This window comes from Podarcis liolepis (genome assembly GCF_965112155.1).
Source record: "Podarcis liolepis genome assembly, chromosome: 14".
Lineage (NCBI taxonomy): Eukaryota > Metazoa > Chordata > Lepidosauria > Squamata > Lacertidae > Podarcis > Podarcis liolepis.
In genome coordinates, this window is record NC_139569.1 from 2,570,243 (window position 1) to 2,591,495 (window position 21,253).

At 49.1% G+C, this 21,253-nt stretch overlaps 1 protein-coding gene across 4 annotated transcripts in view; it reads left to right on the plus strand.

Annotated features, from left to right (window-relative positions):
• TNRC18 (trinucleotide repeat containing 18) overlaps positions 1-21,253 on the plus strand; it is a 121,280-nt gene that overhangs the window by 55,823 nt on the left and 44,204 nt on the right. For 3 of the 4 annotated variants that reach the window (XM_083474640.1, XM_083474637.1, XM_083474638.1), the window contains 9 exons: positions 2,399-2,501; positions 3,966-4,171; positions 5,598-5,744; positions 8,243-8,430; positions 9,160-9,580; positions 12,660-13,646; positions 15,165-15,337; positions 16,146-16,282; positions 16,651-16,779. In XM_083474640.1, the coding sequence (XP_083330766.1) occupies positions 2,399-2,501; positions 3,966-4,171; positions 5,598-5,744; positions 8,243-8,430; positions 9,160-9,580; positions 12,660-13,646; positions 15,165-15,337; positions 16,146-16,282; positions 16,651-16,779 (2,491 nt within the window). The remainder of the gene's footprint in view (positions 1-2,398; positions 2,502-3,965; positions 4,172-5,597; positions 5,745-8,242; positions 8,431-9,159; positions 9,581-12,659; positions 13,647-15,164; positions 15,338-16,145; positions 16,283-16,650; positions 16,780-21,253) is intronic. The other variant, XM_083474639.1, reaches the window with a different exon arrangement.

Consider the following 21,253-nt stretch of genomic DNA (forward strand, 5'->3'; position numbering starts at 1 on the left):
CCCAGGAGCACCAAGTTGAGTATATTGCCTTCCCCACCCTCTGCTTTTATCTTTGCAACAGCCCTGTGAGGTAGGCTAGGGAAGGTTAATACACATGCCTAAGGAGCAGTTCTTGCCAAGAGATTGCAGGTGTGGGTAGGTGCAACTGTTGTAAATAAAAATATGCCCTTTTCCCTTATGGGGTATCCAAGAGCCCATATAGAGTCCTTACATAGGTTCCCTATTGGTAGGAGAAAATAACAGAGGCCAAGCAGAGAATATTGAGAAGCAAAGCAGCTAGTAATCCTGGTCTTTATTGAACTGTTGCGACAGGATCCTCACTTACCACACGCAGGAGAGGAAGAGGACCCAGAACAATGGCCTGCAAGGCCTTATAAAGACTTTTGAAATTCCCATTCTCTAGATCAGGACCACCCCCAGAAACATTATGCATACATCACAGAAGGGGTGTAACCTAAGACCACCCCTCAGATACATCCCACCTACATCACAGAAATTTAAATGTTGTTTTTCTCCTGTCACAGTTTATCTCCTGTCTGGCAAGTTGCTTGATTGGATTTCTGGGGAGCCTGGCCATTCTTTTGTAGTGGTAAAATACTTATTTCCTGGGCCAGGTCACAGGCTCACACCTTATTCATATCTTTGAGACAGGATTTGTGAGGAAACAGACAATGGGGAGGCTTTTCCAGTTTAACCTTGCAGAGAAAGGATTTGGTCAGTTTAGGAATCAAAATGGTTCCAGGTTGGCTTTCCTGTGCTGATCTATGTATGTGCAGTTATGAACATTACTATATATTTAAGACCATAAAATTCCTATCACACAACCCACAACAGTTTGCCAGGGCCCAGGAAATCCTGTTGTCATCCCTGCAAGTGGGAACTGTAGCCCATCGCACAATCTTTTTTGTTGCATGAAAGCAGTCCTCTTATCAGGGGCACAAAATCATTTCCAGAAGCAAAATAAAACAATTCCTTCCAGTAGCACCTTAGAGACCAACTAAATTTGTTATTGGTACGAGTTTTCGTGTGCATGCACACATCCTCAGACTTCATGCATGCACATGAAAGCTCATACCAATAACAAACTTAGTTGGTCTTTAAGGTGCTACTGGAAGGATTTTTTTTATTTTGTTTCAACTACGGCAGACCAACATGGCTAGCTACCTATATCCAGAAGCAAAGATACACTTCCCAGCTGAGTTGCGTGAATCAGTCTTGGTTCTTTGCGACATTGAGTCCTGTGTGATCCAGAAGCTTGCACACCTTCACGCCTCCTGGTAGATAAGACACCATACCTAATGCATAGCTTCCTGCGGGCCTGACATTGACACGTGGCAGCTGCCCGCAGGACCTACAGCCACCAAAAAAATATAAAAAATTCCCAGGCGACTAGGCCTGGAAGCCAACTTATCAATGCCCTGCAGAGCTTCCTGATGTGAGATTGCTTTGGAACGTTGTGGGGAACTGAAGGAGAGTGTTTGGGCTTCACATTCATTTCCCACAATGCGCTGAACTGATGTGTCAGAGGTCATTGTGGGAATTTTAAATGCCAGCTCCCAGCTGCTGTTACTGCCACCACCAAGTCAACCTAACCGGGTCGAATGATTTAGGAGGGGTCCCATCAGTGTCTCCAAAACCAGAAGCCCGTCTTGGCTCTCAGGACATTAATAATAATAATAATAATAATAATAATAATAATAATAATAATAATAATAAATAGAATTTATTTATACCCCGCCCATCTCTGGGCGGTTTCCAACAAAGTATTAACATACAGTAGTCTGTTAAACATTAAAAGCTTCCCTAAAGAGGGCTGCCTTCAGATGTCTTCTAAAAGTCTGGTAGTTGTTCTTCTCTTTGACATCTGGTGGGAGGGCGTTCCACAGGGCGGGCGCCACTACCGAGAAGGCCCTCTGCCTGGTTCCCTGTAACTTTGCTTCTCACAGTGAGGGAACCGCCAGAAAGCCCTCAGCGCTGGACCTCAGTGTGCGGGCAGAACGATGGGGGTGGAGACGCTCCTTCAGGTATACAGTGGTACCTCAGGTTACAGACACTTCAGGTTACAGACGCTGCTAACCCAGAAATAGTACCTCGGCTTAAGAACTTTGCTTCAGGATGAGAACAGAAATTGCACGGCAGCGGGAGGCTCCATTAGCTAAAGTGGTACCTCAGGTTAAGAACAGTTTCAGGTTCAGAACGGACCTCCAGAATGAATTAAGTTCTTAACCCGAGGTACCACTGTTGGTCCTCCCATGCTCTGCTATGGCCTTCCCACAAAGAACCCTGGGAACCGCAGTTTTGTGGGAGCGGGGCGGAACTAGAGCGCTCAGCACCCACCTCAATTCCCCCAGCGTTGATCTTGCTCTCTTGCCAACTGTCCTCTGCTCGTGACTTCCAGGACACGGACGCTCCAGCGAGGACTGTGGAGACGACCGCCCACGCCACCGAGACAGCCACCTCCTGGCGAGTCGTCTGGAACGAGACCAGGAGAAGCTCCTCAGGTGACGCCCCTGTGGGTGGGCTGCTTGGAGCGGAAGTTGCGCTTGGGGGAGCTGCTTGGCAGCTGGGGATCCGGGAACGGTGGACTGCCGGGAAGACCTGGGCACGGAGGGTGGCTGCTGGGCAGCTTCTTCACAATTCCATTTCTCCGTTTGGTGGGCGGAGGAGGAACTGAATGGGGGGGGGGGGTGGAAATGCACCTGCCACTAAATCGCTGCTTCTGGGAAACATGAGGTGTTGCCCCCTCTGTCCTGTTTTGGGGCTTCCGACTGAAGCATATGGTTGGCCACTGTGGAAAACAGGATGCTGGACTAGATGGGATCTCTCTGGTCTGTTCTCCTCCTCCGTCTCGCCCTTCTCCTCCTCCTCTCCTTCTCTTTCTCTTTCTCTTTCTCTTTCTCTTTCTCTCCTTCTCCTCCCTTCTCCTCCTCCTGCTTCTTTCTCTTTCTCTTTCTCTCCTCCTCCTTCTACCCTTCTCCTTTTTCTCTTTCTCTCATTCTCCTCCTCCTCCTCCTCCTCCTCTTTCTCTCCTTCTCTTTCTCTTTCTCTCCTTCTCCTCCTCCTCCCTTCTCCTCCTCCTGCTTCTTTCTCTTTCTCTTTCTCTTTCTCTTTCTCTTTCTCTTTCTCTTTCTCTTTCTCTTTCTCTTTCTCCTTCTCCTTCTCCTTCTCCTTCTCCTTCTCCCCTCCTCCTCCTCCTCTTTTCCCTTTTTCTTCTCTGCTCCTCCTCCTCTTTTTATTCATATATATCCCCCCCCCAACTGGACTCAAGGCGGCTCACAAAAATTTAAACAAAGGCAGATGAAACGCATATAGTTGAGAACATGTAAAAGGTTAATGTTAACGAGCAATTAAGCTACCTGTGGGGGTTAAAGCAATACAAAAACCAGATTCGTTAAAAGCTCTTTCCTTAAAAAGCAGTCAGTTCCCAAAGGACTGCCAGAATAATACTAATAAAGCGGAAGGGAGCAAGTCTGGCCTCTCTAAGGGGGGAGTCCCAAAGCTGTGGTTATGATTAATTTGGTATGTGGTACCACATAATGACACTTCCCGGCACTTTATAACAAGGGGGCAGAAAGTATCTACAGTTACTCTGACCCCCCCAACAAAACAACAAAAAGCCAGAACACCTCCAATTTGGGCAGCTTAGGGTTGCATAGAACGGATATTTATGGGTGTGTCGGGACTGTGGAACTGAAAGTAAATTCTTGGGCTGAGTGTGTGCCCAGGGGATGATGTACATAGTGCCCAGAATTGGGCACAGGCCTCCAGGTGTGGTCTGAGGAAGGCAGAATAGTGCGGTACTATGATTTCCCTTGATCAGGACTATATACTTCTGTTGATGCAGCCTAGAATAGCTATGGAGCCCTTGCAGCTGACGGGAGTTCTAATCTAAACACTTGGTGGGCACCAGGTTGGCAAAGGCTGCCCTCGCTCCTAATCCTTTCCCTCGTCTTTCCTCCCCTTAGAGAAAGCAAAGAGCTGGCCGACTTCGCGCGGATACATCCTGCCGGTTGCACTGCGAACGGTTTGAACTCCAACCTCATGGTGACTGGGGGCCCCCCCTTGACTGGCTCAGGGCGGTGGTCCGCTGACCCCGCGTCCCACCTAGCGACTCACCCGTGGCTCCCCAGGACCAGCAGCTCCTCCATGTGGTTGGCGGGGCATCCCTACGGTGAGTCTGCGGGGCAGGGGTTCCGCTCGCTGGCGGGATTGCAGGATTGGACCGGCACCTACCGAACTTGAGGGGCAGGTGGGTGGGCAGGCAGAAAGTCTCTGCTCTTGTGGGGAGGGGCAGCATCCGTCTGGGCGAATAATCTGTGAAGGCCTCACCTGGAGCAGTTTCGTTCCGGCGGCACCATTTCCTGGACTGCTGTTTCCAAAGACAGGGAGCCAGGTCATTCATTCATTCATTCATTCATTCATTCATTCATTCATACATTCATTCACTTATATGACACATTTCATTGGAAGATCATAGGGCGGTTTGCAATATACAGTGGTGCCCCGCAAGACGAATGCCTCGCAAGATGGAAAACCCACTAGACGAAAGGGTTTTCCGTTTTGGAGATGCTTCGCAAAACAAATTTCCTATGGGCTTGCTTCACAAGACGACAATGCCTTGCGAGTTCCTGCGGGGTTCCCCCCCCCCTTTTCTAAGCCGCTAATCCGCTTATCAGCTGATCTGATCAGCAGATAAGCCGCTAATAGCGCTAATCCGCTAATCCGTCAATGGGCTTGCTTCGCAAGACGAAAAAACCGCTAGAAGAAGAGAATCACAGAACGGATTCTTTTCATCTTGCAAGGCACCACTGTACCGTATTGGCCCGAATATAAGCTGCACCGTTAAAATTCAAGGAAAAAAAGACAATACCCGAATATAAGCTGCTCCCTTAAAATTCCGCTGGTACTCACCCCCGTTCCATTTTACCGTATGTCTGTTTCAGCTGTGATATCGTAAAAGCCCATTTTTGTAAGGTCACAACTTTCAGCCCCACTTTAACTTTTCACGGTCGGAATTTTGAAAAAATTGTGGCTTATATTCAGGCCAATACGGTATAAACACAAAAATGCATAGCATAGTAAGAGACTTAAACAATACTCCCCGGTTTGAAAGGCCATAGGTGGTTTAATTAGCCAAAGGCCTGGGAGAGGAAGGAGGTTTTCTCCTCGCATCTGAAGATACGTAGTGAAGGCGCCAAGAGAGCCTCGAGAGGGAGAGCTTTCCAAAAAGGGGAGCCACCGCAGAAAAGGCCCTGTTCTCGTGTTGCCACTCTCTGGACCTCCTGCGGAGGAGTCACACAAAGAAAGGCCTTGGATGGTGATCACAGGGTCAGGGGTGCTTCAGATGGGGAGAGGTGGTCCTTGAGAGAACTGTGGTCCGGAGCCCATTTAAGGCTTTTTAGGTCAGAACCAGCACTTTGAATTGGGCCCGGAAATTGATTGTCAGCCAGGGCAGTCAGGCTGGGATCAGTGTAATATGCTGAAGCCGCCTTGCCCCGGTGAGCAACCCGGCCGCCGAATTCTGCACCGGCTGAAGTTTCCGAACCGTCTTCCGAGGCAGCCCCACGTATAGTAACCTCTAGTCCTTTTTCTCTTAGGTCTCGGCCACCCTTCGTTGCACCAAGGCATGACTCCCGGCTTCCCCGCTGGCATGGGGGGAGCGCTCCCTTCCGCCTACCAGTTTGCCAGGGACCCTCAGTCTGGCCAGCTTGTCGTGATCCCCAGCGAGCACCTGCCGCACTTTGGTGAGTACCTAAGCCAGGAGGGATTGCTTGAAAAGCTCTTTTCTGGGACGGAGGAGCTTTTGGGATGCTAGAACTCCCTTCTTCACTCTTAGGAGCCCAGGGCTCTTTCCTCTTTTCCCTTTCTTCCAGCTTAGCCCTAAGGCCATGTTTTCCCTAACCTCGCTCAGCTGTCCATCACTGATGGGCAGAGTTCAATCCTGCAGGGAACACCGTGCCCAAGCAGATCCCTGCAGGCAGAAGGATTGAGCCCTCTGTTTATCAGATACGATACGATAATCTTTATTGTCATTGTCCCATACAGAACAACGAAATTGAAAAAATCGGCATCAGACATTCAAAAGCCAACAAGCCTGCTACCCCAGCCTGGTTAGCCCCCTAAAAACTCTGATACCCCATAATTAAATACAATATACTCCCATAGAGACCACCTTACACTGCGTTTAAAACCAAAATCACATTTGGATAGAAACTGTTTCTCAGGCGGCTAGTCCTAGTCTTTATGACCCTGGACCTTCTTCCAGAAGGCAGAAGCTGAAAGAGATCATTTTTGGGGTGCGCACTACCCTGCACTATCTCTGCAGCTTTCTTATGGCACTTGGAAGCATAGATTTGATCCAAGGTGGGAAGAGTGCACCCAATTATTCTCTCCGCAGTCTTTACAACCCTGGACAGCATTGTTTTTTCCCTGACCATGCAGCTCCCAAACCACACACACAGACCATAAGTTAATACACTCTCCACAGTACAATGGTAAAATGCCATCAACAGGTCCTTTGAGAGATTATTTTTCCGGAGGATTCTCAGAAAATATAACCGCTGCTGTGCTCTCTTCATCAGGTCTTTGCTGTTTTCTCCCCAGGTTAGGTCATGTCTCAACTCCATTCCCAGAAATTGAAACACAGAGACCTGTTCCACATTTTTCCCCTCAATAATCAGTGGCTGAATATTCAGTTTAAATTTCCTAAAGTCAACAATAATCTCTTTTCACAGATAGGTAGCCGTGTTGGTCTGCCATAGTCAAAATAAAACAACTTCTGTTTCAGTGTATCTGAAGAAGTGTGCATGCACACGAAAGCTCATACCAAGAACTAACTTAGTTGGTCTTTAAGGTGCTACTGGAAGGAATTTTTTTTATTTTAATAATCTCTTTTGTTTTCTTTAAGTTAAGGAGTAAGTTGTTTTTCCCGCACCACTCCCCCAACTGCTCAACTTCCTTCCTATAGGCCACCTCCCCCTCTCCAACTGTGATTAAACCAACCACTGTTGTATCATCTGCAAACTTAATGAACTTATTACTGGGGTATTTGGGGGCACAGTCAGCTGTGTAGAGCGTATATAAAAGTGGGCTCAACACGCACCCCTGCGGCGTCCCCGTATTCAGGATGAGATCCACAGGCATGGAGGGTTGAGCTGTCTTGCAAGCGAACAAGACCCCTCTTGCCAACTCTTATGGGTGGGCTTTGACAGGCAGGTCAGATCACCCAACTACCAGACACCATGACATCAGTTGATTGACAGGTCAGTGACTCCTGTCAGAGTTGGCCCACTGGGGTGGAGGAGATAAAGATTTGGATAAAGATGTTTTTTCAAAAAAGTGTGGTCAGGTGTGGGGGTGTGGGGGTGTGGAATTGTTTGTGGTCCTTTGGGTCCTGAGGGAGAGAATGCTCCGTCGGCAGAGCACGAGACTCTTCCTCTCAGGGCTGTGGGTTCGAGCCCAACGTTTGGCAAACAATTAAAGCAAAGATTATGGGACAATGCACACAGTGACTTGCGTTCTCGATCACACGCAGTCTGTAGCCCGCTGGCAGTAGGAGTACAATATGTGTGTGTCTTTAAGTTAACATCTTACATTAAAAACCTGACAGTACCAAACTATCGAAGGCTTTTCACCAAAGCCAGACTAAACGTCTTTCCTTCTGCAGTGTTGGATGGCAGGTTGAGAGGAGTTCCTTACCAGGACAGACTTTGCTCATGTGCTCAAGACATCGATTCCATAAAACATATTTTGTTGCATTGTGCAAAATATGAGCAAGCCAGGACTGAACTGATATTATCCTTGCTGGTACCTTTCCTGGGAAAATCAGAGGCTCACTATGTCAGGTTCCTATTGGAAGACCGGACAAATGCTAGAACATTAGCAGTGGCCAAGTTTTTATCGGTGGTTGCAAGAACAAATAATCCCTATATTCTGAACAAAATGCTTGTTTAACCTGGAGGTAGGCGGTATGAATTGTGTATTGCTTTGTAATGATTTGTTGGGTCTCTGGACTGTAATAAAGACTGATGATGATGATGATGATGATGATGAACAATTTCTGCATCATCATCATCATTATTTATTGAATTTGTATTGTGCCCTAAACCCGCAGGTCTCATTGCAGGGGCTTGGAATCAATGACCCTCCCAGCTCTGTGCTTCTATGAACATGTTGTGGCTTTTTTTGTTTTTTGAGTAGCGGTGTTGTTGTGACTTCCTGTCCGCCTTGTCTCTCTCCACAGCGGCGGAGCTGATGGACCGTGCACCGCCTCTCTGGCCCGCCATGTACCCCCCGGTGAGGAGCTCCTTGCAGCACGCACAGCAACTCCAGCTCCTCTCTCACCAGCAGCTGATCCGCCAGCACGAGCTGTACATCTTGCAGCAGCAAGCCGCCCACGCCATGGAGCTCCACCGGAGCGCCCAGCTGGTGGTAAGTCCCCCAGCGCAGGGGCAAAACTGGCAACCCGCTCTGGCGACGCCAAAGGCCCAAACTGCACCAGAGTTTTCTCCTTTCCGAAGCGGAAGGAACCGGCTTTGACCAACAAGGTGCCCTCTCAATGTTGGAATCAACTCCCACTGTCCCCAACTGCTTTTGACCACCGGTGATGCAATCCAAAACAGGCCCCTGGTTGGGCAGGTTGTTGCTTGAAGATTGGCCTGCCACCTTCATGTCGTGACTTCTTCGTGGCGCTTTAGCAGAAATGCTCAGAGTTCCAGGTTCTTCAGTGCAGTATATTTATTGTGAGCTATATATACAAATAGGGACGTGGGTGGCGCTCTGGGTTAAACGACAGAGCCTGGGACTTGCTGATCAGAAGGTCGGTAGTTCGAAACCCCGCAATGGGGTGAGCTCCTGTTGCTCAGTCCCTGCTCCTGCCAACCTAGCAGTTCGAAAGCACGTCAAAGTGCAAGTAGATAAATAGGTACCACTCCAGCGGGAAGGTAAACGGCGTTTCCGTACGCTGCTCTGGTTCGCCAGAAGCGGCTTAGTCCTGCTGGCCACATGACCCGGAAGCTGTACGTCGGCTCCCTTGGCCAATAAAGCGAGACGAGTGCCACAAGCCCAGAGTCATCCACAACTAGACCTCATGGTCAGGGGTCCCTTTACCTTTAATCATTCTTTTGCACCCTTCTCCCTCCCCCCTCGCCCCCCATGCAGGAGAAGTTAAAAGCGAGCGAGCAGCGGGCAGAGATGGAGGAGAAAATGTCCAAGCGGAATCTGGAGGGCGCCAAGCCCGGCCTCGCCACCTCCGCCTCGGGCCTCCTGCGCCGGAAGCCCCCCGTCCTGTCGCCCAGCACCTCTGCCTCCTACAGCAAGGCCGGGAGCCCCCCTGCCCTGTCCCCCCGGGCATCCCCTGTGCCCGTCCTCAAGGCGGAGGTGATCCAGAAGATGGAGGAGCCCCCGCTGCAGCCGGCCTACTCCTACCCTGCCACCCCCATCTCCCACCCTTCCAGCCCGCCCCCCGCTTCTCCGCCCCCAGCCCCCGCCATCCCCCCCAAAGAAGAGGAGGAGCCTGACGGCGCCGAGAAGAAGGAGATGGAGAAAGAAGCCTCCAGTCCATACCAGGCTTTGTTCCCAGGTAAGGGAGCCCAAACCTGGGCAGGGAGCCCCCTTGCACTTTGATCCTGGCGTCCTTGTCTTCGCTGCTTCCTTCCTTAGCTTTCTCCTGCTCTCCACCTCCCACCCCAAAAAAAGACTCCCCCTCCACCACTCAGAAGTCATCGGCATGCGAAAAATGTGCGGCTGGGGTTCCCATGCGACGCAGGACCCCGAGGGCGAAGCAGAAACGAGGGGAGACCCAGCAGGAGAAACCTATATGCTAGGCACCAAATGGCTCCTCAAACCAAGGTTGCGGTTGCCAAAACAGAATGTCTTGTTTCCATTTTGGGGCAGGACCCTCTAAAGTCTTGTTTTTCAGTTGATGAGCTATCAGTTAAACATCTGGCTTAGTTCAGAGGACAACCTAATAATAGTAATAATAATAATACAGTCATACTTTGGGTTGAAGTTTCTTCAGGTTAAATGCTTTCAGGTTGCGCTCCGCGGCGACCCGGAAGTATCGGAACGTGTTACTACCGGGTTTCGCCGCTCGCGCATGCACAGTTGGTCATAATGACGTCACGTGCATTTGCGGAAGCAGCAAATTGCAACACGCGTACTCGCAGATGTGTGTTGCGTTCGCTTCTGGGTGCAAACGGGACTCCGGAATGGATCCCGTTCGTATCCAGAGGTACCACTGTACAATGGTACCTCAGTTTACGAACTTAATCCGTTCCTAAAGTTTGTTCTTAAACCAAATCCATTCTTAAACTGAGGCACGCTTTCCCTAATGAGGCTTCTCACCACTGGTGCCCTCCACCGTTCGGCTTCTGTTCACAGACTGAGGTAAAGTTTGCAAACTGGAACACTATTTCCGGTTTTGTGGAGTTCGTAAACCGAATAGTTTGTTAACAGGCTGTTCGTAAACCGAGGTACCACTGTAGTTGTGGTAGTAGTAGTGGTAGTGGTAGTAGTAGTAGTAGTAATAGTAATAATAATAATAATAATAATAATAATAATAATAATAATAAATAGTAATTAATAATTAATAATAATAATAATATAGTATTTATACTCTGCCCATCTGGCTGGGTTTCCCCAGCCACTCTGCGTGGTTCCCAACAGAACACTAAAAACAGAATAAAACTTCAAACATTAAAAACTTCCCTAAACAGGGCTGCCTTCCGATGTCTTCTAAAAGTCAGGTAGTTGTTCCTTGACATCTGATGGGAGGGCATTCCACAGGGCGGGAGCCACCACCAAGAAGGCCCTCTGCCTGGTTCCCTGTATCTTTGCTTCTCACAGGGAGGGAACTGCCAGAAGGCCCTCGGAGCTGGACCTCAGAGTCCGGGCTGAAGGATGGAGACGCTCCTTCAGGTATACTCAGGTATACCTCAGGTATAACCTTGAGCTAGGTTAAGAGCTTTGAGAACTTAAAGAAGAACAGTCACATGATCCAGGGACATCTATATTGGCCTCTTCCGACCTCCTTTTCTTAATGGTGACACAGACCAATCATAAGGTAGGAATATTCATCACAACTGTGAGCAGGGCAGTGGGGGAAGGGAAGACAAGGGACAACAATTCACTATAACATTGTCAATCGGCAGGGAGTGTCAGGGTCTAGGGTCTGCCACACTAAACAACTGAGTTCTTACAAATGAAGAACAGGTATTGTGGGACCAATTCTGCCAATCAAAGCAGCCCAGGGGGCAGGTGTGGGGCAAGGCGATCTCAATGCATGCCTTAACTAAAAACAATGTGGGTGCTTCCTGAGGAAGTATTTGCTTTCTCCCCGCCCCCCCCATCTAATCGATTGATGAATAACATTTAAAACCGCTAAGACTTACAGACCTCTGCCAAACCCTGCTCACTCTTCCTTCTCACACACATTCAAGCCTGTCTCTGCAAACAGAAGTGTTAGAAAATTGCCAGCCTTTTTAAAAAAAGGTCCTGAATCCTGGCTTCTTGTTGGGTGCAATTAAGGAAAACCTTCCAGGTCTGCTTTAGAATTAAATGAGATCCAGGTGAGGGTCATATGCCTTGTCAATCCCAGCAGGTATATAGCAGCAAGACCTGACAAACTGGAACGTGTCCAGAGGAGGGCAACCAAAATGGTCAAAGGCCTGGAAACGATGCCTTATGAGGAACGGCTAAGGGAGCTGGGCATGTTTAGCCTGGAGAAGAGGAGGTTAAGGGGTGATATGATAGCCATGTTCAAATATATAAAAGGATGTCACATAGAGGAGGGAGAAAGGTTGTTCTCTGCTGCTCCAGAGAAGCGGACACGGAGCAATGGATCCAAACTACAAGAAAGAAGATTCCACCTAAACATTAGGAAAAACTTCCTGACAGCAAGAGCTGTTTGACAGTGGAATTTGCTGCCAAGGAGTGTGGTGGAGTCTCCTACTTTGGAGGTCTTTAAGCAGAGGCTTGACAACCATATGTCAGGAGTGCTCTGATGGTGTTTCCTGCTTGGCAGGGGCTTGGACTCGATGGCCCTTGTGATCTATTCCAATTCTATGATTCTATGACCCAGGCCAATGTTCCCTGTTTAGGGAAGCTTTTAATGTTTGATGCATTACTGTATTTTAATATTGTGTTGGAAGCCACCCAGAGTGACTGGGGAAACCCAGCCAGACGGGTGCGGTATAAATAATAATAAATTATTATTATTATTATTATTATTATTTATTATTGCAATTCTTCTCCCTTGGGAAGAAAGGGGCTCCTTCCTCCCTTTCTTGCAGTAATTTTATTCATTTTCAGAAAAAGATTGTACAATATTTTGCAAAACACAAGAGTTCTCGCACAGGATCTGATGACAATGTGCATAGCCCCTGTACAGTTGCAGATCTCTGTTGAACAAATGCAGGCATAAAATAAAACCGAAGTAAATAAATTACAGGTGCATGAGTATCTGGAACTATTCATGACGGTTAAACAAGACGTGGACCCTCTTTTCTGCCAGGGGAACGTCATTAAAGGTTGGGTGGCCATGTGTCATGGGTGCTTTAGCTGAGATATGTCAGCCATATCTGTTTGTAGGGTGAGGGGTCCTTGGGCCTCCTCCTTGCTTTCTGGCCATGATCCCAGCTTCTCTCTCCCTCCCCCTGCAGAGATTCCTTCGGGATACCCATTCCAGGCCCTCCCGGCTTCTTTCAGAAGACACTACCCATACCTCCTCCAGCCAACGGCCGCCTCGGACGCAGATGGCTTGGCGCCCGACGTCCCGCTGCCCGCTGGGGACCCCGAGGGCCTGGCCCTTTCCCCAGAGGTCAAGCCCACCCACCTCTCCCCGTCCAAAATCGTGAAGCCCATGCGGGCAGACGAAGAGGAGGAGGAGGAAGAAGAAGAAGAAGACGAGGAGGAACCTCTGGAAGAACGAGTGAAGACGGAGCTGGAGCTGGACGCAAACCATGACGGGGACATCTGCAAGCAGGACGTGGGAGCCCTGGACCTGGCGGCCTCCGTGGCTCGCCCGCTCCAGGACGTGGGTGGCCGAGGGCTCCTCATGTGCCACGGCAAGGCCTTGAGCAGCTTGAGGCATGAAGAAGAAGAGGAGGAAGAGGAAGAGGAGGAAGAAGCAGAAGCTCTTCAGGACTGCCAACCTGTGTACGAAGCGATGGCCTGCCCTGCAGATCTGGAGAGCCAAGCGGAGGCTGCAGACGCCAACACTTGCCCCGTCCACGTCGACTACGAAGGCGCGTTATTGCACCGGCCGGCCGAGCAGGCGGAGGAGCAGTCGCTGTCCCTGGAGCTGCCTCACATCCGCTCTCCGCAGGGGAGGGAATTCCCCGTCCTCGTTCCGGAAGAGGAGCCGCTCCCAGAGAGGCCCTGCTGTGGGAGCGAGCCGGTCTCCTGCCTCGTCTCAGCCCTGGATATCAAGCCAGAAGACCCCCTGGCCGGGATGAACGCCCTGGTGGCCGCGGCCGAGCTGCCCCAGGCATGCCCGCTGCTGGTGGGTGACGGCGTCACCCAAGAGGCGGTGGTGAACCTGGAGGTGTCCTCTAGCCTGTCGCCGGAACACACTTTCCTGCAAGGGATCACGCTGCTGAGCGAAATCGCCGAGCTGGAGCTGGAGAAGAGGAGGCAGGAGGCAGAAGGTGGGTTTTGGGGGGCAGAGGGCTGCGTTCCTTGCGCTGGAGAGAGAGAGAGAGAGAGAGAGAGAGAGACAAATGCACAGAGGGCAAGGCACTTGCTGAACATTGCAGGACCTCAGTCTTGGACTGCATGGGCTTGGACTGCAAAAGTCCAACTGCTGCCTCCTAGAGCTGAATGAGTTTCTGATGCTGCCTCTTTGCAGAGTCAGATCACTGGTCCATTTAGACAGGATTGCCTCCTCTGACTTAGCAGACTCCAGAATCACAGGCAAGGGTCTTGCTCATTCCCAGCCGCCCAAGATGCTTTTTAACTGGGTTGAACTGGGGAGGGGGGAGTCTGCATCATGCAAAACACCTTTTTTGCCTCTGAGCCACGGCTCCTCTCAAAGGCAAGGTGCGTTTGGGGGTCCTGCTCAGGAACAAGGCCTGGGTCAGTGCAAGGAACTGCAGAGGCTATGCTCAAAGACACATGCGCTCTACAGCCTTACGAGGGAGTCGGGTATGTTTAGCCTGGACGACTGAGAGGTGACATGAGAGCCACCTTCAGATAGCTGGAGGACTGCTGTGTGGAGCAAGCTAGTTTTCTGCTGCTCCAGAAACCAATGTACTCAATTTATAAGGAAGGACTAAACATTAGGAATAACCTCCTGACACAGAGAGTCATTTGACAGCAGAACTGACTCCCAAGAGAGGTGGTATCTTTCCTTGGAGGTTTTTAAGCAAAGCTTGGAAGGCCATCTGTCAGGTATTCCTTAACTAAGATTTCAGGGGGTTTTATGATTGCTCTCCTTGGGCCCCCTCTTGACTGTTGGTTCACTGTGTGCCATGATTTCCTCTTATTGCTGAACTAGGTCAGTTACGGCTTTCTCAAACTATAGTTTTCTTAGAATGGCCAGGGGCCCATCTAGACCAGCATCTGTTTTCGCAGGGGGCTGGGAGATGCCCACAAGCAACCCCTGAGCTCAACAGCTCTCTCTCCCCGCCTGTAGTTCCCAGTCCCTGGTGTTTCGGAGGCACACTGTCTCCAGCAGTGGAGGTAGACCGTAGCCATTGCGGCTGGTAGCCATTGGTACCTTTGTGCATTGTGGTTCCTATGAACCTCTTCTAAACCTGCGCAGGTCAGTGGCCACCCCTATGCCTTCGTACGGAAGCTGTGGATTCCACTGCCATAGCTGAAGAAGCCCACCATTTAGCTCTACTGAATGAACCTGGGTTCTAGAGCTATGAGAAGGGGATAGGAAGTTCTCCCTGTGGTCCACTCCCCCCCCAATCCATGCATTTGTGCTTTGAAGCCGGTTTCCAGTTCTTGGTTTGTTGCCAAACTGTGTCCCAAACCCAGGAGAGTTGGGAGAGGGAATTGGAGCAAAGGCTGGGGACACACAGCCAAGTCATGATCTGGCTGTTTCATCCAAACCAGGCCATTGTGTGTTACGTGTGTGTGGCTTAGGGCTGCCCCTCTCTCTCTGTGAACCTGAGACTTCTCCATCCTTCTAACCGAAGCCCAAACTGCCTCCCAAGCAGGTCTGGAGAGCTTTGCCGCCCGCCCGACCCTGGAGAGCCTGCTAGCTGCTAGCACTCAGATGCTCATGGAAGTCCTCTCAAACCCCTTCATGGACAGCTTGAAAAACATCCGCCTGCCCCGGGAACTGGATCCCAACAAAAAGTACAGCTGGATGCAGAAGAAAGACGAACCGGTGAGGAATTCTTTGCAGCTGACTTGGCTCTGAAAGGTGGCGATGGGGGAGGCATCGGGTGGTGGCAGTAATAATAATAATAATAATAATAATAATAATAATAATAATAATAATAATTTATTTATTTATTTATTTATTTATTTATTTATTTATTTATTTATTTATTTATACCCCGCCCATCTGGCTGGGTTTCCCCAGCCACTCTGGGCGGCTTCCAGCAGAATATTAAAATACAATAACCTATTAAACATTAAAAGCTTCCCTAAAGAGGGCTGCCTTCAGATGTCTTCTAAAAGTCTGGTAGTTGTTGTTCTTTTTGACATCTGGTGGGATGGTGTTCCACAGGGCAGGGCAGGATGCAGTTTGACTTACTTTCTTTTGTATGAAACAAGCCCAAAGGAGGTCCCCAACCCGCTCACAGGTCCTTGTGTGATCAGTGGAAACAGTTGGTCCTGGCAAGTATTAACCACTCTCAATTCCAACCTGATAATTGCCACCTGCCCAGATTTTAACTTGCCGAATTTAATTTTAAGATGTATTTTAATTAATTGATGCCCATTTTTATGCATATCGTGTTATTTTTATGATGTTAACTGCTCTGAGCCTGGCTTCGGCCAGGGAGGGCAGGATACAAATAAAAATGAATTATTATTATTATTATTATTATTATTATCATCATCATGAGTTGCAGGTGGGTCCGTGTTGCCTTCTGAGCTGCCCTCTCATCATTACCCTCACTATCCTCTCTTCTTCTTCTTTTCCTTCCCCGCCTCCGTTCCTACTGCATCCCCAACTCTTCTCCTCTCAGATGCACTCCATCAAGTCGGCCATCGAGAACATGGATCCCATGGAGCTGGACTTCAGGATGAGGCTGGCTGAGCTGCAGAGGAGGTACAAGGAGAAGCAGCGTGAGCTGGTGAAACTGCAGCGGCGGAGAGACTCAGAGTAAGTTGCCGCGGAGGAGCCCCCCTACGGCCTTCCACGGCTGCCTGGTTGGCGCCGCTGTCCCTAGACTCTCCTCCTTGGCTTTCCTCATTCTCCTCTTGGTGGCATCTGTTATTGGTGTGCTTTGAACTGAGCTTTGCAAAAACGTCGAGAGCAGGACATGATCATGGATATGGCCTTGGATTTACGGTGGCCTTCCTGGAGGCGTCAGATCTGAGCGTAGGGCAGTTTTAGATGTTTGGTGATGGATCTAGCTGGCTTTCGGCGGTCTCCTTCCCATTTCTTCCTCTCTTTCTTTTGACGGCTTATTTTATTTTTGATGCCTGTGTCGCTTTTGGTTAACAGCCCAGCCTGTGGTTTCTTTTAAGGGAAAAGCATGACGAGAAAAGTAGAAGCTTGTCCAGACGAGGCCCAGGAAGGCCCAGGAAGAGGAAGCATGGACCGAGCGCAGTGCCGCCCCCTATGGAGAGAGGGAAGAGGGACAGCAGGAGCGGAAAGTAAGGCTGGACTGCGGGGAAAGCCGTGGGCAGCAGGGTCTCTTCGGCTCTCTCTCTCTCTTGCGCGCACACACACGCTCTCTTCCAGCGCAGGGCTGAGTCGGCAGGTGCATGCATCTCGGAGAAGGGTTGCCGCGCAAGGCGCCCATGGCTTGTGGCCACAGAGTGCGGCAGAAAGGGGTGGGCTGCTGCCACACATGGAGGGAACGCTGGATGAGCAAAGCAGGGTGGGAAGAGAGGTTGTTTTGGTAGCTGAACAGCAGACCAGCACACAAGACGAGTCCGCTTGCTTATGTGTGGGGCCCTGATCCTGGCAATGGCCTCTGCGCACTGTCGCCATTGTAGATCTGTGTAGAAGATACCTGGGTCTTCCTGGGTCCTGTCCAGGGCACCGATTCTTCTTTTGCTTCCGTCTTCGCTCCCTAATGGAGGATTTTTTAAATAATTGCTTCGCCTCTGCTCAGGAGTCTGGGACATATTAGAAGTGAAGCGGCTTTAAGGAATCCTGCTTGGACATGGTGAACTTGTTCTTACTTTCCTAGAGTCTTTTGCCAAGGCGGAGCCTTAATGGTTCTGCCAAGGGCTTAACAGGCAATGTGGGTGTGCAGTTCCTGCTCTCTCCCTCGGTCTCTCTCTCCTCCTTTTCCTCTCTTGCTGTTTGTCCAGTGTGTCTTCGCAAATCTCCGTCTCTTCGTAACCCTGTTCATCTGCTTAGCTGGTTTGGGAAACATGGGGAAATTGCTGCTATCTGGGGCTTGTGTAAGTGTGTTTGATGTGTACAGTGGTCCCTTGGTTCTCAAACTTAATCCGTCCCGGAAGTCCGTTCCAAAACCAAAGCGTTCCAAAACCGAGGCGCACTTTCCCATAGAAAGGAATGCAAAATGTGTTAATCCGTTCAAGACTTTTCAAAGCAACCCCGAAAACTGAAATTTAACATGAATTTTACTATCTAACGAGGCCACTGATCCATCAAACGAAAGCAATCAACAATGTACTGCAGTCACACAATCCATCAATCATCAGTAGCTGAACTGCGTTCCACACAGTCACAAAAGCAGAAGGAGCCACAAAAACAAAAATGCAAAATAAATAGCCAAAACAGACAGATCTCAGCGTAACACTGAAATCTAAAGTGTAACACTTCAAGCGGAGTATGTTCGGCTTCCGGAAAAAGTTTGCATACTGGAACACATGCTTCCGCGTTTGCAGTGTTCAGGTTTCAAGTTGTTCAAGTACCAAGGTGTTTGAGAGCCAAGGTACTGTTGTATATGTCTGTGTGGACAAACATGATGGGAATCTTGAAAGAAGCCGCATTCTGCATCGAGAGGGTCTGGAATTATCCATTTCCTTAAAGGCAGAATACCGAATTTGGCCATCCAGATCCATGTGTGTTGCTGCACAGATCCTTTACTTCCTCCTCCGCTATTCCATACCGCTTAGTTCAAGACTATTGATTCATTCATTTATTTGGAGTGTTTACACCTGGCCTCAAGGCGGCATGCAATATATTTTAAATTCGTTAAAAATAATCAAGAGCTGCTAGGGGAAGGGGAATGTCTGCAGTATGGCCGCATCTGATGTGCACTTAAGTTGTGAAATTTCAAATCTATGGGCTTGAAGGCTGGCTGGAACCCCTCAAGCTCAGTGTGGGGACAGGACCAAGCCTGCCGCTCTCCTCCCTCTGGGCCTGGGATGCTCCTGCAAGATCTTGCGGGAACTTAGGCGGCCTCTCAAAATCTAGCAGTGGCATCAAATGCTTGCACAGGGTTTCGGTTCCAAGTGTGTGAGTATGCACTGTTTCATACCTTGGTTTTGGAACAGCTTAGTTCCCAAACATTTTGGCTCCTGAACTCCGCAAACCCGGAAGTGACGATTCCGGTTTGCAAACTGTTTTTGGAAGCTGAACGTCCGGCGGGGCTTCCGCAGCTTCCGGTTGGCTGCAGGAGCTTCCTGCAGCCAATCAGAAGCCACACTTTGGTTTCCAAACTTTTTGGAAGTCGAACGGACTCCTGGAATGGATTCCGTTCGACTTCCAAGGTACGACTGTATTGCAGAAGTCTTGGAACTGAAAACACATACACACCCCGTAAGATGCAATTGCACGATATGCAGAGGGCCTGCAACTTACGCTCATCTGTACTTAACATGATTGCAGCTTTGTGAGGATGGTGGTAAAACTAAATAATTGGAGAATGGGGGGACATGCACCACGGGAAAAAAAAGCTTTTTAAGAGGCTGATAAAACCTTTTATTTCCAGCAAAGAGGTGCGGGGGCTCTGGGGCCCTGTTTATGGAAGTTTTAATGTGTGACATTTAAATGTATTTTTAATCTTTGTTGGAAGCCGCCCAGAGTGGCTGGGGAAACCCAGCCAGATGGGCGGGGTACAAATATTATATTATTAATTAATTAATTAATTAATTATGCAAACATCCCAGAGCCCAGTAAGTGATATGGAGGGCAAAATCTGCTCTGGACAGGTAGGAATGTCTGTGTGTGTTTCTGGTGGCTTTTACACAATTTTGTCTTTGTGCGTGGACCTCGGAGCAGGAACTCCGCCCCCCAATACATGGTGGGTGGACACACCGTGTGCTTTTTTGTGTATATGTGGAGCCTTAGAACTGAACCCATATCTTGTAAGATAGGGTTGTACGTTATATATGTTGGGAAACTGCCAGGGAGATAACGTCCATCTGAGCCCCCAAGCCGGAGTTCTGGACGTCCATCGGCCTCCCGTGGTCACGCAGATCCAACAGTTAGGGACACGAAGCCTCTGGAAATTCCTAGCATCATTCCTAGGCTGGTGCACCCTCTTTATCAGCAGAAAGCACAGTCAAAAGCTTGCACCGCAGAAGAGCAGAAGAGCATTATTTACAGACTTTATTTAGCGTAGAACAGAACAAAAGAAAACACGTCCATTCTGTGTCAGCATCTCTGGCCAACTGAGAAAACGAAAGGAAACAGCAAGAACATAAACATCCTGTGAATAGGACATGCGCAGACTCTGACTCCCAAAGCCTGCTCCCTTTTAAGGTGGAACGGGAATATCCTAACATCCTCCCCCTTTCCGTGTAACCTGTTGTACCTGTGGTTCAACCCAATTGCAACCTTTGTACATAAACCTTAAGTTGTTCTTTGTTAACAACCTTAGACAACAGATCAGCAGGAATTTCATTTCCTGCCATGTAGGACACCTGAATCAGTCCTTTCTGGATACACTCTCTTGCACGATGTAACTTAATCTGCAAGTACTTGGTTCTCTGCTTGCAACTCTCGGAGTTCAGCAAAGCCAAACAAGATCTATTGTCTTGATACACTTGTACAGGACATTTCACAGACACCCTGATGTCCTTAAACAGTTGCATCAACCATTCACAATCCATGAGTGAAAATGACAGAGCATTGAGTTCTGCTTCACAGGAACTTAGGCTCACTGTTGTCTGCTTCTTGCACAACCAGTCAAACAGGCAGTGGTTGTACATGTAGCATACTCCAGAAGTGCTTGTACCATCCGTGGTGTCACTTCCAAAACTTGCATCAGCAAAGATTTCAAGACCTCCAGTCTTCTGACTGGTGAACCTCAGCCTGTAGTGCATAGTCCCTTTCAAATAGCGGGCTATGCGCTTCAGAGCTTTCCAATCCTGAACCGTAGGATTGTTGGCATGTCTGCTAAGCAGATTACAGCTTACAGCTATGTCAGGTCTTGAACATCTGGCAATGAAATTCAGCTTGCCTAGAATGCATCTGTATAGCGTTGTGTCAGAAAACGCTTCAGCAGTACTGTCTACCTGGTAACCTGTCACCATCGGTGTGTCTGCTGGGTTTGCATCAACCAAATTCAACCTGGTTAATACATCAGCAATTTTCTGTGTTTGGTGTACCAGAAAATTACCTGCTTGGTCCTTCTCCACCTGCAGAGAAAGATAGTTGGATACCTCACCAAGATCCTTCATGTCAAAGTGCTCCTTCAGTTGAGCTAGGGTGCTTTGGTAAAAAGCCTGATTCTTCCAAAACATCAGAAGATCATCAACAAAACATAAACAATACAGTTTGTTTTGCCCCTCCTCCTTGACAAACACACATGGATCAGCTTTGCCCTGGTGAAAACCTAGAGAAAGCAACGTCTCAGTGAGTTTAGTGTTCCAACACCTGGCACTCTGCTTAAGACCATATAAGGATTTCCGCAGTTTACAGACCATACCCTTCTGTATCTCCATCCCATCAGGTGGAAGCATGTACAGCTGTTCATTCAAAATCCCGTACAAAAAAGCTGTATTAATGTCATGATGGGAAACATGCAGTTTCTCCTCCGCAGCGACCTTGAGCATCAGCCGAATGCTCTCATATTTGACTGTGGGTGAGTAGGTCTCGTGGTAATCCTGTCCTGGTACCTGTGAAAAACCTCTGGCAACCAATCTGGCTTTGTGTCTGACTACCTTGCCATTCTGGTCTGTCTTGGCCTTGAAGACCCATTTG